The sequence below is a fragment of the Cryptotermes secundus genome, unplaced genomic scaffold (genome assembly GCF_002891405.2).
Source record: "Cryptotermes secundus unplaced genomic scaffold, Csec_1.0 scaffold251, whole genome shotgun sequence".
In the NCBI taxonomy this organism is placed as follows: domain Eukaryota; kingdom Metazoa; phylum Arthropoda; class Insecta; order Blattodea; family Kalotermitidae; genus Cryptotermes; species Cryptotermes secundus.
In genome coordinates, this window is record NW_019744108.1 from 200,252 (window position 1) to 218,773 (window position 18,522).

The 18,522-nt window shown below is 40.8% G+C and overlaps 1 protein-coding gene across 2 annotated transcripts in view; it reads left to right on the plus strand.

The window, feature by feature from the left end:
• LOC111874417 (otoferlin) overlaps positions 1-18,522 on the plus strand; it is a 222,554-nt gene that overhangs the window by 132,146 nt on the left and 71,886 nt on the right. For both annotated transcript variants that reach the window (XM_023869914.2, XM_033755444.1), the window contains exons 4-7: positions 8,319-8,593; positions 9,166-9,408; positions 13,635-13,824; positions 14,818-14,880. In XM_023869914.2, coding sequence (XP_023725682.1) covers positions 8,319-8,593; positions 9,166-9,408; positions 13,635-13,824; positions 14,818-14,880 — 771 coding nt within the window. The remainder of the gene's footprint in view (positions 1-8,318; positions 8,594-9,165; positions 9,409-13,634; positions 13,825-14,817; positions 14,881-18,522) is intronic.

Here is an 18,522-nt window from a genome sequence, read left to right on the forward strand (position 1 = left end):
AGTCCAACTTGGTCCACTCGACACAGCAGCCACTGATTGGCCTACTGTAGCCTGCCACGGGTGATTATGATGACGGAGAATTTGGTGGAATGAAGACTGGAAGGGGAAACCGAAGTACTCGGAGAAAACCCGCCCGAGTGCCACTTTGTCGACCACAAATCCAATTTGACCAGACCCGGGATCAAAACCGGGCCGCCGCGGTGGGAAGCCAGCGACTAACCACTTGAACTATAGGCCGCTACTTTACGCAGACACCCATGCCTTGAGTGGGATTTGAACCCACGATCTCAGTGTTCCAGAGGACGAAGGCATTTCATGTCTTAGACCGTCATGCACTACTGTAGCATTAGCGTACACTTATGTCTAAAATACTTCGACTACGAAAATTTCATCCGTCAAAAACTGTACAAGTCTCTGTACTGGGTACTAGATCCAGTGAACTGTATGTAAAATACATTTTATCTCGGCAAGGCCATCTGACTTAGTGCTACTGTGCCTTCCCTTACAAATTTATATGTACTTAAGTGAACAAGAAACCTCGTAGTTTTATGGAACACGAAGTTAAGTGTTCCCAGTTTATCCAGTGATCCTTTGATGCCGTAAAAATGACTAACTCCACTACAATTTACGTACATTCAGCGGTGGACCAACTATATGATTGGCTTGAAAGCAAAGATACGCGTAAATTTTCATCAGAAAAACTGAATGTAATTCTTTATGGTTCAGCTATAAAGCAAAAATGGGGCAGGCGGTAGCGTAGTTGGCTGAGGGACTACGCTACAAGTCGGAAGGTGGCGGGATCTAATCCGAGGAGGGCATTGGATTTTTTTTTTCAAGTTACCTAATCCTTCCAGCCGCAGTATAGTTCTGGGGTCGACCCAGCCTATAACAGAAATGAGTACCAGGAATATTCCTGGGGATAAAGGGCGTCCAGTACCTAAGGCTAACAACCTTACTGCCATCTGTGAGCAGATTGTCTAGAGAAAATGTGGGAGCCACAACGTCTCACAACCTTATGGGCCTCCATGACTTCTTACAAGGATAGCTTTTATGAAGCCAAAGTAGCAAACGCGTGTCTTCCTCGCCCAAGGTTTTCATCATACAAATTTAGGCCTACACTGGGTAATTATAATGGTAACATTATGATATATCAAAATTAGGACAATCTAGAATGTGACGTTTGTTGTTCAGTGTATACGTACGAACCCTCCCGAGGATTCTGCCGCCTCATTGTTTAAGCAGAGAAACTATGCTACTTTTGTATCCAAATAAAGTTTGTTACGTCCCAAATGACTCCAGTCTTGACACGTGTTTGCATGAAGACCTGAACTTTCATATTATGCACATATATTCCATTAATCAATGTTCTGGTGTTTTCTAAGAATGAAGCAGTATATTGATTGATTTGTTAATTAAACGGTTGCCAAGCAGCGAATCAACAGTGACCGTAGGCCGCGTATGCACTAAGCGAAACCCGTTACGCTATCTTAGGAATTAGAGAAAATTCTGAGAAGCGAAGAAAAGAGAAACACATCATACAGTGCCCCTCTCCCGTTCTTTCAGGGACACAATTTTCTGTTTTTTTTTATTCAGCTCCTATTATATCAAACAGACTTTTTCTGCATATCATTTTCTATTGTCTTTCTCTAGACAGTGAAATTATGCAGGCATGCCTGTAACTGTTGCAGCTGATTATGCTAAATCTCTATCAGGTAATATGAGCCGATTTTTCTGAATCTTGAATCAGAGGATACTAAATTTCTTTTGTTGTGAAAAGGAAAAAACCGGAAATTTGTTTTACTGCGTAGATTTATCAAACGGGAGGAACGAATTTAAGAAATGTGTCCATCAGACAGGTTTTTTTATGTTACCGCCATATACTTGCGTTCGGAAGACATCTACTTCGAATCTTGACCTAGAATTCTGACCATTATTAAGGATGCTTTCCAGCTGTAGGGTCTACATAAAGCTGAATTTCAGGAGTGTCACTGAAAAATAAGTCGCAAAGGATTCAGAACAAAATGGGTTTGGCCTGTCTTACGGACTTACCAAATATGAGGTATAAGAAAATATCATGAAACCATCAATTTTCCCAAGCGAATGGTAGGATAGTATCTTGAGGAAGGCCACCGCCACTTTTTCATTCGAACTTAACCATAATAAATATCCACACATCTCATTCGATGGAAACAGTCTAAGTAGTTCCTAAAATTCCGTTAAATAACTTCCTAACTTGTAATTATATGCTAGTCACATACAGCTTAATAAGTTGCGTAAAACGAAAGAGATCGTATTGGTTGCTTGGAAATTACCAAGTCTCAGACTGGGTGTGCTGACGTCACGCTAGACGTACGAGAGTGGAGTTAGATGCAATGTACCCTGAGCTTGTGACAGTGTTGTTAAATAATCAATACATACGTAAATAAAATCTGTGGAAGTGATTTCAGTTTCTCTCGTATTACTTTCCTCATTTTATGCAGTATATCGTCGAATGTATTGGTTCTTCAAGAGAAAATTAAAGCTCTCCATGACTAACAAAATACTACTATACAAAGCTATATTGAAACCTATTTCGTCCTATGGTCTCCAACTCTGGGGATGTGCAGAGCCGTCGACAATCAATCTCATCCAGAGATTCCATGGTATGTGGGCAACCTTACACTCCATAATGACCTAAAGATACCCTTCGTCAAAAATGAAATACTAAGAATGAATGAAATGTACAAAAATCAAACTGTAAATCATGACAACGAATTAATAGAAGAGCTATACACCAACGTCCAGTGACAAGAAGACTGAACAGAACATGGCCCCAAGACATTATCAATCAATAAAATAGACTACATATAGGAGAAATATCACTGGATGTTTCCCTCGCAAGCCAACCACCTACAGCACATTTACTTAATACTCTAAAATGATGTAGATTGTAAATAAGCATAATAAAAAAATAAAAATTTGTACAGTCAAATAAGCGGCAATACAAGAATGAATATAGACTCTACAGGTTCTGACGATGCTGTGTTATACTCAAAATTACGGTTTCTTTTGGACTTTGCTCATCGTTCGGTATTCTAGAAACTAGAAAACCCAACGTTTCGGAAACTGGATCTGTTCCCGTCCTCATCTGAAGGGGAAGACACCTACTCTGTCGGATCCCTTAGAAAGAGGTAACCTCAAATAGTATGGAGTAGGTGTCTTCTCCCATTAAACCGTGGAAGGAAACAGACCCAGTTTCCGAAACACTGTGTTTTCTAGTTTCTATAATATGGACGATGGACAAAGTCTACAAACATCTATGGAAGTAACAGCTAACGACTGTAATCAAGTGACATATTTACAGTCCCTTTGACGCCTGGATTTCTGTAGTTCTACCCACAGCAGGTTATTCGCTTCTTCCGCAGTCTGGATACAAGTTTCCTGCAAGTCTTGTTACGGACTACATTTGCCCGACCTTCCCCAGTACAGACACATGCTGCCCAGCCTGTCCCAACGCGCATGCTCTCCAGTCTGTCCTGTTATGGACCATTCTGTCTTCTCTGTCGTGCTAAGGATACGCCTCGCAGACAGACTGCATAGTAGTGTCCGTAAAATGTGGGGGATTTATCATAGATTGCTATGTTCTGAGAAACTGAAGTCACGCAAACGAGTATAAACGTGGTAACAAAATGGGTGCGTGTCAACACGCTGCATGACGATAAGTCGTTCTTCCAGTCTAATGTACATCGTGACGTTGCGGAACCTACCACCTGCTTGGAGTCGGTTCACGCCCATGTGCTCAAATGAAACATTTATCGGCGCAATTTGCTTTTGCTTCTCTTGCTCTCAGAGACAAGAGTTATAGTTTGTGATGTGGCAAAACAACGAGAATAGCAGGGAAAGTATTTTCCAAATGTTCTTTTGGAATTTTACATACTTAATTGACTTTTATGTTACATTACTGAGTACACAAATCTACTATTGGAAAATGTTAAACGGTCCCAATATGTCAGTGTGTTGAGACATATTATTTTCTTTGTGTTTCATTAAAAAGAAATTTCATCAAATAAATATTTTAATAAAAACATTACATGTTAATGAGCGTTGTAGACCGTATCACCAATAACTTCATAAAATGAGCCGTATTTTAGGAGATCACGGTATATTTAATCTATTTATAAATTACTGATTTTGTTATACCGACACCGGCCGAAATAGAATTCAGTCGAAATAATATACATTGAACCCCTTCATAACAAATTTAAAACAATGTTTTGAATACATAAAATTTAAAAGATTTCAATTAAATTTAAATTAATTCCTAAAATTATATTCGCTCCCTAAATGAGCAACTACACCAACATTTTTACTTTCTCGATTCTCGATAATTAATAAAGTGAATTGAATTTTCTACTCCATTTATAAGTATTTTTAATCAAGTGCATCGGTGGCTTTTGTTAGTAATTTCTACATTACATTTCTCCGTTAAATCTATCTAGAGGGAAACAGTTTCTTCCCTGACTGTACACCGAGCGACTTAGTAAATACTGTTTATATAATTAAGTCCACATTACCCATTCTCAGAAGAAAAATTGGCACAGAAAATTCCCCATAGCCCAGTCACCAAGTTCAAGTCTGTTTTAGAACATACACATGGTAATATCAGGAGGCTGGATATCGTAGTCGGTATAGAGAATGCCCACTAGCTGGAAAACCGAGGGATTGGAGTTGGAGTCCCGCGGAGGCAAGAATTTTCTCTTCTCTATATCGTCCAGACTGACTCTGACATCCACCCAACCTCCCATCTATTGGCTACCGGGGACTATTGCCCGGGGGTGAAGTGGACGCGGCGTTAAGCTGACCACTCACCTCCAACTTGTGTTGAGGTCAAGAAAATGTGGACCTATAAATCTGCTCCCCCATACGCCTTCATGACGTAGTGTTTAATTAGTTAGGCACAGGGACAAATTTACCTTACCTTACATGGGAATCTCATGCACTTAAAGAAAACAACGTATGCTCGGTAGCTCTGTGATCAGTTCTGCTACGCCTGCCATTGCTATCAGTTTGGCTTCATTTTGCATGTAGATCACGTGTTTGCCTATATTAAGAGATGATATACTCATGGTAATTGTTTCGTCTTTAAATATATTGTATCTACTCAGGGCAGGGAAGTGATTGTGTGATGAGATGTTGCGGTGTAGCTGTTAGAAGTCCTCTTTTTATTCTGATATCCGGGGTTTGAACCTTGGTTCAGTGACCAGTAACGTTCTTTGCTACCAAAGACGCCGTTCGGATTGTTAATTGGTTTATTTAACAACCTACAAATCGTAGCTACAATTAATTATAACACTGTTGCGGGTGTACACAGTTTACAAACCCTACACACTATTCTATTCACTCTATCCTCAGTAGTCTTCACGTATTTATAACGCGGGAGCTCTACAAGTCTCTCTGAATTACACACTCCCAATATAACTGTACTACAGAGCACAATCTTGAAGTCACACAATAAGTCTTCACTGACTAGCTTCTCAGTTATCGCGCACTATAAAATCTTCTAACCGCGCGTCCGGTTCTTCTTTCCGCGACTGCTGCTATATTCCAACTGTCTTCGGCGGCTGCTGCATTTTAACTGACTCCGTAGGCAGTGCAGTTCTCTTATAAACCCTCAGCCAGACAACGGAAAACGACTCGCTTCCCTGTTGCCTAGTCGCCGTGTTTACATGTGTTGTCGCCTGTTGCGTCATAGTGGGAAGCGCTGTCACGTCACCGCGGAGGAGGGGGCGGAGTGTTGAGTGGCCTGTTACCGTAGTAGCGACAGCGCTCGATGTTGTTACGTCACCGCTGGCGGGGGAGGTGATGTCCTCCATAGGGCAATACGTCACAATATTGTGTCTACTCATGACAGAGAAGTGATTGTGTGATGAGATGTTGCGGTGTAGCTGTTAGAATTCCTCTTTTTATTCTGATATCCGGGGTTTGAACCTTGGTTCAGTTACCAGTATCATGCCTGAGGCTTTCCTCCGCGTCTCCAGGAACATTCTGTCATAATATATTCGAAATGGCCAGGAATCTTCCCTCTGACGTCCCATCTAATTCTGCATTTACAGACGTCCTACCAGTTGACGCTGTAAAACGATGTAGCTGGGAAAGTGCTAAGTAGAGCAGTGAGTCTCTCGGCCATTCAAGGCCCAGGTCTCTTATTCAGTTCCGTAATCATTTTTCACAGACGGTAGGACTCTTTGGACGAATGATCAGCTCGCCGCAAGGCCGCTACCTGAACACAGGACAACATAAACACAGGATAAACGTACACACCAAGCATTCATTCCCTGAGCGGAGTTCAAACCCAAGATCCCAGCGTCAGAGCGAGTGAAGACAATTCATGCCTTAGACCGCGCGGCCACTGTGATCGGTTATCTGCATATACAGAAATGTAAGAAATTACAATTCTGCCACAGAATGAAACTCGCTGCCTACAAATAAGAGATGCATTGACAACTGATTTATTTAACGACGCTTTTTAAAGTTTTTTGCTGTTAAATAATATCGAAATTTAAATTACGACTAGCATAGGATGCAAAAGGAGATGGTCATGATCTGTTTCTGGCACTCTCTTAATATCTGTCGAAAGCAGCTGAAGAAAATGTCCGTCAATATATCTAGTCTCTGTAAATATTGTCGCGTATCGGGCGTATATCGCGACAAATAAGTTCACGTCGTATTTTATATAGCGAATTTTATTTCACATTCGCACTTACAATCACCCAAATTACAGATTTACGATTACTGCTATCTGCAGTAGCACAATTGGTACACTCCAAATGCCACAATACAACTGACTGGTTGCTGGCTAACTCAGAACTAACTCGGTGGTAGCTCGAGGACTGACTGACTGACTCAGTACAACTGCTGTGAATAGCCTTCGCTGCTCCCTATGTGGCCTCGATCGGACAATACGGCCACGTAATAGGCACCCTTGTTGCCTGGCGCTGTGTTGCTAGCAACGCTAGCGGTAGTAACCGCTGTTACTACTTGGTGACGTCACCGCTGTTGACTTGCGTTGCCTAGCGACCAGGATGCTAGGACTCGGCTAACATCGGCTCGCTTCGGCTTCGCTCGGCGCATCACGGCTGGCGGGGGTTGGGTGAGGGGCGTCATCCATAGCTCAGCATGTCACAATATATTCGTATCCGGGACCTCCCAGTTATGAAACAGAAATGCTAACCTCTCAATCCCGAATGCGACAAGAGAGCTAACCAATTTATAATCATCGTGGTTGATTGCATTCAGCTGATTCCAGAGAGTGCCCAGTGCCAGACTTTTGTTATACTTGTGCTGAACATTCAGCAATACCGCGGTTTACATCACGTGTATCCGCCATGCCTGGATCTTATTTATGAAATAAGGCAGAGAACGACTCGCCTTAATCATGCGGCAACGTCTCCGACACTTGTACCGTGTGTGTTATCTAAGTAACTTATTGCAGGCGTCAGTAACACATCGCACAGTAATGAAAGTGACGCTGTCCAGGCACTGTCTTCCGCAAGACACGTTGATGGAACTATCGTGTCACGCTCGTAATATGACCGATGGTTAACGACCCAGTAAGTAGTCCACTTCAGTACTTAATGTGTCTGTCAATGGCGCTAGTTCCACTTTAATGTTCACCTTCCATTAACATCCATATAGATCGAAGCCAAGTATATATGAAATGAATATTATTGACATCTGACGTGACAACTCAGACTAGGCCGAATAGAAATCAACTTTAAATAGTGCCAAATATAATTTCTTTAAGAGTGGAAAATTGTACTCCAGCTTGGATTTCGTATATTGTCTAAATGCATCCTTTGGGATTTTGCTAAATTTAAAGTAGCTCTGATCATTTGTTGGGTTGTTTTACTGAGTTAAACTTATTATGATTATTTAACAAAATTTGTTTGGTGAAATCTCTGTTGCAATCTTCTGAAAAATGAAAGGACATCACGGTGCATTATTTATTTAAGAGTTAAATATTCGCCCAGCTGGTCAAGAAATTCTACGCCTTTTAGGTAAACAGAAACTAGTCTTCTTAATCAAAAAAAGTTCATAGATGTTCGATAGAATTGGGAGGCCAATCTCAAAATTGAATAAATATTCGCAAGAGTAGACCTATTTGCCTTCCCCTTCTGTTCTCTCTATAGTTTTGTCAGTTTCTGCCTTCATATTCTTTCTTTCCATATCTTTATTTCTTTTTTGCCTTCATTGTTTTTTTCCGTCGTATCTAATTCTTTTTAGTTCCTCCCTCACTCCCCGAGGGATTCATCAGTTTTCCCACGGTTTCTGTCTTTCAGGCTAAGGTAGCTTTCGAAGTGTGGTACAGGGTCCCTGACGGCTCCGCGGGCTTCTGGCCGGAAACCGACGCCTACGATGCCCTGGACGACGACCAGCAGATGCTGATCGACATCGAGCAGAACATCGCCAATCTGGAGCGCAGTTTCACACAAGGACGGCGTGGCAGCTGGCAGTCGGCTGAGGGTGATAAGGCCACCACTGCTTCTGCTTCGCTCCTCAAGCGCGTGGGATCTCTAAGTGCTGCAGACAAATCGCCGGCACCGGAGAGGAAGCGGTGAGTATCCATCAAGTCCTGAGGTTCTGGCCCCGACACCGGCTTTCCTTACTGAGAATTATCGTGGTTTTCTCACATCCTTCCACACCAATACCATGATGGTGTCTTAAATAAGGCCATGTTGACTAAACCCCTCATGGTGTAGTGTTTAGTCAGTGAGGCAGCTTACCTCAATAACAGTTTCATTAACGTTTGGATATAAGAGGGATAGAAGTAGTTGCATAATGAAACTTTTGTACAGTTTATGCTCTTCTTTATTACATTGCCGATTCAACAAGAATGTGCGAGACATGTAATACGAAAGGAGAAGGTGAGAAAATCATAAAAAAACTGCAGCTGGATAACTTGAAAAGAAGAGACCACTTGGGAGATTCGGCATAGGTGGAAGGATAATGGTAAAATGGATCTTAAGGAAATGGAATGTGAGCATTTAGACTGGATTTAACTAGTTCAAGATACAGTCAAATTAAGGACATTTATGAATTGAGTAACGAAAATATCATTCATGGTCTAAGAATCAATCATTCATTTGCTTAGATAATATAGTCTGAAGTACAGTATGTATGCTGCAGAAGTTCGACCCTTAAGAGCATGAAGAGTCTCATGAGGCTGGGAAAACAGAGACCTCCACGTGACTCTGATGGGGAGGAGAACCAGGCTCTGCTGAGAGGTGAAGGTGAAATGGGCCCCAGGCACAGTGTGGGGGCCACAGACCACATATCACGAACAAGCAGCGCATCGTCCCTGTCCTCAGACAATGGCAGCCAGCGCTCACTGAGCCCCACTTCTGCAGATCGCAGTCAACAGACAAGGCGGTAAGACCACCAGTCTCTTGACTTACACGTATAGTTATGGTTACAGGTGACAACAAGGTATAAATATATATTGACAAGTATATCTGTCGTGATCATTATGAGAAACAAACCGTTCCTATAGGACAAATATTTACAATTTTTATGTCATTGAATGAATCGGTCTAGGAAACCGAGATTAACGGCCGTGGGGATCCGTTGTTCTTGCCACGCGACATCCTCTATCCGCAAAAGTTGGCATTGATTTCGCTGACAAGCGGCGGTCGTTCGGTCGGTATACTTAGCTTGCGGACTACAGGCCACGGAGTTTGTTTTTATTTGTTTGTCATTGACTGAAAAGTAGCAGTGTTTGAGATGTTGACAATCAGAAAGGGATATGCATAAATGTACTTCTCTACAGAAATTCCGAGGCAAAAATAATAAAAAATAGACATATGTTCAGCTTTTTAACGTATATACAGATTGTACTGAATTGACAGGGGGCTTTGACACTATCAATTGCAAGGAGAAAAAGGGGAGGGTCCAACCATTATCTTCTTCAGTCAGATGGCGAATAACACAACCATACCTCAACTACCAAGTTTGGGTTCAGAGAACTAGAGTTTTGATAGCATTATGAATGAAAATGACACTTAATTTAATTCAATGGAGAGAGTGACAAAATGGAAGGAATGAAAACAGTCATTACTTGCATCTTATGTGCAAGGAACTGTCATTGTTCCTCCATTCCATGTGCATAATAAGTGCATCACCACAGCCACAGTAATGTTTTCTGTACATACAGTCATATTTTTCTGTTCTCTATGAACCAGCTATCAGCATGCTGGATACAGTCTTCTAGGTTTTAATGCTAGGTAGTTTGGAAAAATCCTGATGTTCAATATATCGGATTTGAATGTCTCACAGTGTTGATTATGAAGATTACTTTCTTCTGAGATGTGGTGCTGTGTAGTCAGATAGAAGTTCACTGATGGTCCTCTGACACATTGAATAACTTTTGCCAGACTACACAGTGTCACACCCCAGATCATAGAAGCCTCCTTAATCACCAGTATGATTGTTATCAGGCATGATTGTCATTTGATTGTCTTCTATCAGTTGTTGTTGGCTGTGTCACCAGCTAAATGCACAGACTGTGGAAGAAGGGTCTTGTTATTATTAAAAAAATGGAAAATAATAACAGAATATCCTATAGATCTTCCTATCATTTTGGTGATGGTGCACAGATGTAATTTAGCATGTAAAGTTCGGTACAATGCAATGATATGCACATGTTTACATATTTCATACTAAAACATTTCATGAATTCAAGCAATTTTAGTTCTGCAAATATTGAATTAGTAGTGAAAATAAAGTTTGTAAGTAATGTATTGTCACGTGTTGGGTGTATAACGCGACAAATAATTTCGCGCCGTATTTGATATAGCGAATTTTATTTCACATTCCCTCTTACAGTCACACAATTAACAGATCCGACAATTACTGCCATCAGCAGTATCACAAATACTAGACTGCAAATGCTAGACTACCACTGAAAGGTTGACTGCCTGGCTAACTCGTAGCTAACTCGCAACTTGAGAACTAACTCGTGAACTAACTTCGGCGACTGATGCACTTAACTGACAACAACTGAACTCGGCGATGGCCACATTTCAACTGGCTTCGTAGGCAGTGTGGTTCACTTATATAGTCACAGCGCTTGCCTGTTACGCAATGGGTACCGCTGTTGCCTGACGTCATTTCGACAGCGGCGTTGCGTGCCATGTCACAGTGCGGAGGGGGGGGGCTGACTCACCCGCCACGTCACTGCTGGGTAGAGAGGGGTTGTCCTCCATTGCGCAACATGTCACACTGCTCCCTCCTTAAGGCTGTTCGTCCCGAATAGCCTAAAGTTTCACCCCCGTTCCTTTTCTTTGGAGGCTGTGCTTTCTGCGTCTCCTGTTTCGGCTACTTCTCGCAGCGACTATTATCCGGCCGTTACAACCGCTCCCCTCTTACCACCAGCTCGTCTCGAGCGGTTTCCTTTCAACTCGCCAGAAGGTCCAGTTGTGTCTCATTCATTTGTCACTTTCATTCTTTCCTCTTTTACTCTTGCTAGGGAGGCCGGTGTTTCTACGTTACCGGCTCCTCCTGTGTACTATTCCATTTCTTCCGTTTCGGAGGGGGTCAACCCACCCACAAGGTCCAATTCTTTATCTTTACTTTCTTCAGAAATATCATTTGTCTACGTAACAGTGTGGCCTGCACTCGCTGACGTCGTCGTTCCGTCTGGACTTCCCGCCACTTGCTGGTACAAGACCGTGGCGCAAAAGTGCCCACTGCTGTTTTCTCTATGCTGCTACGGGCACCTCGCAATGATTGAGACTCGTTATGAGGCTGCTTGCAGAGACGGTGCAGACAATTGTCGACGGCCAATCCCTTCCGCTGGCATCCGAAAGTTCCCTTGGGAGTTTCTTTCTTGAAGGCATTTCTCCAACGTCGTGCCACTGTCGCGCGACGGGATGTCTTCCTGCAGTTTTTCTTCTGCCGTGTCACTTCCTCTCGGCGGCTCGTCCCTCTGCGGTCTACGGCCAAATTCTTCTGGGGTCCACAATTATCCCGTGTCGAAATCTTCATATTTCGTCGCTTGTTTCGGTCCCTACGCTTTTTCTGCTTCGGTTCTCCGACCGGCATTACTTCGGCGTCTTCCTTGGGTACCTCTCGTTGGTCGGCCGCCTCAGGTTTCATGTCCACTGAGGCCGGCTCTTCTTCTTCTGGGTGTGCCTCCATTTCTCGGCAGGCCATCGTCACTCCGACCAGTATTGTAATGGGGACCTCTTCTTGTTGTGCCGCCGCAGGTTTCGTGTCCACTGGGCAGGCCACCGTCTCTTTTTGGGTAATCGGCATCAATTCATCTTCAGGTTCCGCGAACGGTATCACTGCGACGTCGTCTACAGGGACCTCTTCTTGTTGTTTCGCCTCAGGTTTCATGTCCACTGGGGCCGGCTTTTCTTCTTCTAGATGTGCCTCCATCTCTTGGCAGTCTATCGTCTTTACGTCCCATTCGGGTTTAAATGCGTACACCATCTCCATGTGGCTGGTGCCCAATATTTCTTTCATGGCTTCCGTCCTTGCTTGAATAGCTCTTGTTTCTGTTCGGCTGGCTTCCGTCCTTTCTTGGATAGCTCTTGTTTCTTCTATGGTGGCTTCCGTTTGTGAAACCAGCTCTTCTCGCATGGCGGCCATCTTTTCTCGCCAGGCTTTCCACCTGTCGTCAACCCTTTTCTCGGCAGCTTCTCTCTGGGCCCTCAATTCTTTCTGCAGGAGTTCCAACAATTGCTGTGTGTCCATTTTCTTTCAGGATAACAGTTTATGCCCTCGTAAATTCAATTACTCGTCGAGGCGTGTTCAAGTTCGTAAACCAATTCTGACACCAAATCGTCACGTGTCTTGAGTTCGCATCCTGTCGGTCACGTGTGTAAGTCCAACCCCACTTCTGACACCAAAGTGTCATGTGTTGGGTGTATACGCGACGAATAACTTCACGCCTTACTGGATATAGTGAATTTTATTCCACATTCGCTCTTACAATCACACAATTTACAGATTCAACTTTACTGCCATTGACAGTATCACAAATACTGGACTGCAATTAACTGGTGACTGACTCACTGCTGGCTAACTCGTAACTCATAACTGCTGCCTTGAGAACTAACTCGTAACTTGAGAACTCACTTCGGCGATTTATGCACTTAACTGACAACAACTGAACTCGGCGAGGGCCACATTTCAACTGGCTTCATAGGCAGTGTGGTTCACTTATATAGTCGCAGCACTTGCCTGTTACGCAATGGGTACTGCTGTTGCCTGACGTCGTGTCGACAGCAGCGTTGCGTGCCATGTCACAGTGCGGAGGGGGGGGGGGAATGGAGCGCTGACTCACCCACCACGTCACTGCTGTGTATGGAGGGGTTGTTCTCCATTGTGCAACATGTCACAGTATGATAATGATTGTCCAATTAGTAATGTAAAATTCTGATAATGTTAATGCAGGTTTACAGTACCATAATTTGTGTGTGTGTGTGTTTGTCACTAGTTGCTTTTAAATCGGTAAACAAATTTAATGAAGTTCAATATTGATATTTTGCCACTGAAAACTTATCATTTATATATGAACTTAATATCTGGAGAAAATGGCCATGATCTTGTTTTACTTATTTGACTTACATTTGTTCTTTTAAAATTAACAGTTTGAAGCCAATGACATCAGCGATACAGCAGTCAGCACTAAAGGCACAGGATTTCCAGTTGTGTCTAACAGTGATTGAAGCACGGCAACTGGCTGGTCTGAACATGGACCCAGTTGTCTGTATTCAGGTGGGAGACCAGAAGAAGTACACAAGTGTGAAGGAGAGTACCAACTGCCCATATTATAATGAGGTGAGGCAGCAGATAAAAATACAAGACCTTGCGTTCTATAGTCTGGTAGTTCCAGTGTAACAATTTTCTATGGCCTGATTTATGAACAGAGAAATTTCCATACTAGATCAAGTTTGTATTAACATATTTATGGGGTTGTTCTCATATAGATAGAGAAGTTCAAGCACTGAGAATATAACAACTATGATACAAAGTTTATATGGCATACACAGAAAATAAATATATTCCTACACTTGATCTGAACTTAAACTAACTTCATGAAACCATTTTTCAAGAAAATTAGTGGTGTCCTTGTTTGAGAATTGTTACCCTTGATTATCTTGCACTGATGTTTGGTATAAGTATGAGGGAAAGTCAGTAAATAGGTCACAGATAGATATAAATTTTAAAATATATGATATTCAAACCTGGGAAAACATTTATTTCTAGACATATCTTTTGCCAACCCTGATACACATGTCTCATCACTTTACCAGTGCATTGAAACCCATGGCATAGAAGTCTTCTGACTGTTGTCTTGGCCACTTCTGCACTTCCATTTCAACCTCTTCATAATCAGGAAAACGTTTGCCACCCAGGGGTCTTTTAGTGGACCAAACAGATGGAAGTCACTAGGGACCAAGTCTAGATTGGAGACATGATCTAGGAGTTCCCATTATAGTTCTTGAATTCTCTCTTGGGTTGCTTGGGCTGTATTGAGTGTGGCATTGTCATAATGAAGCAGTATCTCTCTTGCCAGTTGGCCTAGAGGTTTTCAGTGAGCTGCATCCTGAAGCTTCATCAGAACTATAAAGTATTCCTACAATGTAGAGTTTATATTTTCACCACACTTCTGAAAGTGGACTAACAGTACTCCCTGAGAATCCCCCAAAACACTAGGCATAATCTTCCTGGTTGATGATGTACTGAATCCATACAATACCAGAAACAGACATTTTTACTGAACATATTAGAAATGCAATAAAATATATGCTTCCTTTTTTTCTCTTCCAGTACTTTGTGTTTGACTTCCATATGCCTCCAGTGATGTTATTTGATAAAATAATCACATTATCAGTAAGTATGCCTTTAATTTTGTTCGATTTTATTTACTGTTATTTGTTTGTGTTAATTGCATGAAAAGACCTGTCTATATTTAGAATGTGTACCTTGTCAAATATATAACCATAACGAAAATTCTGAGCTAATTACGGGCAGGCCATAATTTTTAGTAATCATAAAATGAATTACAAAATAATAGAAGTTCTTTTTAAAGTAGTTAGATTAACTCTGCTGCTCTTGAAATTTATTAAGGACCAAATATTTTGCCACTAGGCATTGGCCACAGATTGAGTTCCAACAGTAAAATTGAAGTTGCAGACAAATATTTAAATAGCTACTATCTGTGATCAATTCAAAGAATTTAAGCTCAAATTTAGTTATTACCAAGCTCCCTTTAAATGCTTCATTCCTTCACAGACACTTTACATACATACTTCACCCACTTGTTTTTTTCAATTCTGGCATTGTACATGTAATCAAAAAGTGACTTTTGGCAAAAACATAGTTTTCTTCTTGGAAAAATTTCTGATAGACTCAGTTTGTTAGCAGAACTTGGAGAAAGCTGACTTAGACTGAAATAGCAGATACTACCAGGACAATCATTTCACAAAGATATTCTAAAATTCATAAGTCTGTATGCTGGAAGTTAGAAAACATAACTGATCATTTATAGTCCTCTCCTGCTGTGAAGCACATGAACACTGAATTTCAAGAGAAACACTATTTGTCAAATGAGAGGGAGAAAATAAGAGGCAGGAATGTATGAAAATGGATGATCACTTACAACAGCAAAGAGAGCTCAGGGACATGTTAGTAGATCATATTAACAAACACTGCATCAGCACCATAGATTTCCCTTGTTAGGTTAGGTTTTGTCATCAGGTAAAAGGAAGGTTGCAGAAAATACATTTAATTTTCACGACAATAATCAGCAACTCTGGAGGAAATTTCAAACATGGCTTTCATTAAAGAAACAGGTTAATGAGGCACGCAGTCAAAGCTTTCAAAGTAAACAAGCTAAGTGACATACTGTATCCGAAACATTCAAAGCCCTCTTTAAGGCATGAGACATGTGGAAAAATATCAAGTTTATATAAGGAGAATAAATTTTGTATACAAAAATATTGTGCTTACTGTGATTTTACAGTCACGATTGGCAGAAATGTCCACACATTTAACATTTACCAACAACATATAAAATTTTGTGACAGTAGTTGACAATTTTCTGTGATAATCTGTAATAACATCTCATATTTCAGTTCCTATGGTTTACAGATAATCTGGTCTATTTATATAAACTTTTGCTTCAAATGTTCATATTCATAAAAATTGCTCTCTGCTGGTTATTTGTTCATCAAGTGGAGCCTTGATTACACTTCTTGTGGTATGTGCTGGATACACAGCCCTGCTGTAAATATATTAAACTAATTTCTTCTTCAATTAATTGTTTGAAGAAGAGCTCCAAATGTTGTTCAGACAACAACTTTTATTATCAGCTGCACTGAAGAATGCCAGTTTTTGTCAGCAATGGAGCTGGTTTCATATTTTTATATCTACCATTATGTTCATTTCTTTTCTCCAACACCCCCTACGTGACAACTAGTTTAATAAGAAGGCTACTCATTGCAAACAGCAGTTCTCATAGGTTGGATTCACATGCTGCACATTCATGAATAGTCCTCAAAAAGCATCATTTCAGTGCAATGATCTGATTCATAAAAACAGATGTTTGTGCTCCATCATAAGTTCAAATGTTTTAAACATTCTCCAGCGTACTTTAGATTTCATAATTATTAATGGTGCCAAATACTAGACACTTGAGTTTCTGAATGTATTTTTGTTTTCCAACATTCAGTTGTGGTAAGTATAATGGTTGATTTTCAAAGATTATATTAATGGATTGCAATTTGTTTGTATTTAATTATAATTCCTGACTTTCATAGTACAGTATGAATGTATGAGGGGTAGACCTTCTTGGCCCTTGCACTGCTGCCTACAGTGGTCTATTGTGCTTTTCATAGTACAGTACTTGGCACCAAATGTATTGGCATGATTGAAAAGATATATGAAAGATACTGTTATACACTTAAATCTTTAAAACACTAAGACTTATACCTCACATTTAGAAAATCCGTTCATTTCAGCCTTGAATGTGATTATTTAATAATAATAGTGACATGAAACTTCCTCTACTAGCCTTAGAAATTTGAAATGAAGCTTTTCACTTATAAAATGGAAATAATAAATATTCTAGGAAATACAAAGTCCATGCCATTATTTTACTAGTAGTTTTATAGACGTTTGGTAGAACATTCTTAAAGCAATAAGTGACAGACTTTATTCCATGCAGTTTGTGAGGCAAATCAGGAAAATATTCACTGCCAGCTTAATGATATTTTAGCTTTTTCTGGTATGCTTTAACATTTGGTGCAAAGTTTAGTTAAAATAATAATTAGAATTCTTTTTTAGGTATCTTCCATGGATTCAAATTAATAATAAGGAGTTATTTAATTATTTTTTACTCCCTTCAGTCTTTCTCTTTTTTAGGTATTGCATTCTAGAAAGTTTATGTGCTCAGGAACGGTGGTGGGGTCATTCAAGATAGATCTGAAGACAGTCTATGATGCTCCTGGTATTTTATTTATCCATGGAATTTTGTTGGCTCCAAGTGTGGTTTGCTGGGGAAGGTTGTTCTTTCCATCCTTTGTGGTTCGATGGTGGGACATATTATTTTGTTCTGAATACTTTTTCTAAACGTTCTTCTGGAATTTCTACTTACTTCAGGTTATATTTGTGTGTCTTGTCAGAAAGTTTTCAGCACAAACATTGGACTAGACATATGCATGTCTTTTCTGCATTAGAAACTGCCTCATCTATATATGAGTACATATGTCCATCCACCACATTCTGATTATGAGAAACTACTAATAGCATATAAATATAAATACAGAATTTGTTGGTTTTAGGAAGCATAATATAGCAAATTTTTAATTTTCTATTATTTGTATGGAATCAAGTCCAGTTCACTTTCTTTCCTCTTAAGAAAATATTTCAGTCATGATGACAATGGACATATTTCCATAGTAATGATGATAATGTGTATTATGAAGGTTACTGAAACACCAAGTGTTTAACCAAGAACCTAGGTATATTGAATGTAAGTAAGCATTACAAACAACAAAAATATTTCCTCTGCATGCATACAATAGTTAGCAAGCAAATTCAACAACTCTATTTCAGACATTAAAAGGAAGATTAGAATAAGGTATGGTGTGGTGGATTATTTACATTTTCCAGGTGAATTCTTTGATGATTTAAATGATCATGATCATCTTTGATGATATAAAAAGTATCAGGAAAAATCTTTCCCTTACGTGACTCTACACCGCAGCACGCTCGCACCGCACAGGCGTGGTAGTGGGGGGTCTAACCTTTAACACGCGCCAAGCGCCATTCGCCTGAGCGCGTTCGTAGAGGCCAGGCCGTGTTTTCAGTGGACCCCTGTCGAGTGAGTCGGTGCAAGCGCAGAATGCAGCGAACGATTGAACAGAGGTACGCCATCAAGTTTTGTGTTGGACTGGGGAAATCGGGTACGGAGACGTTGGGCATGATTCGCCAAGTGTTCAAGGATGAAAGCATGTCACAAACTGCAGTTTT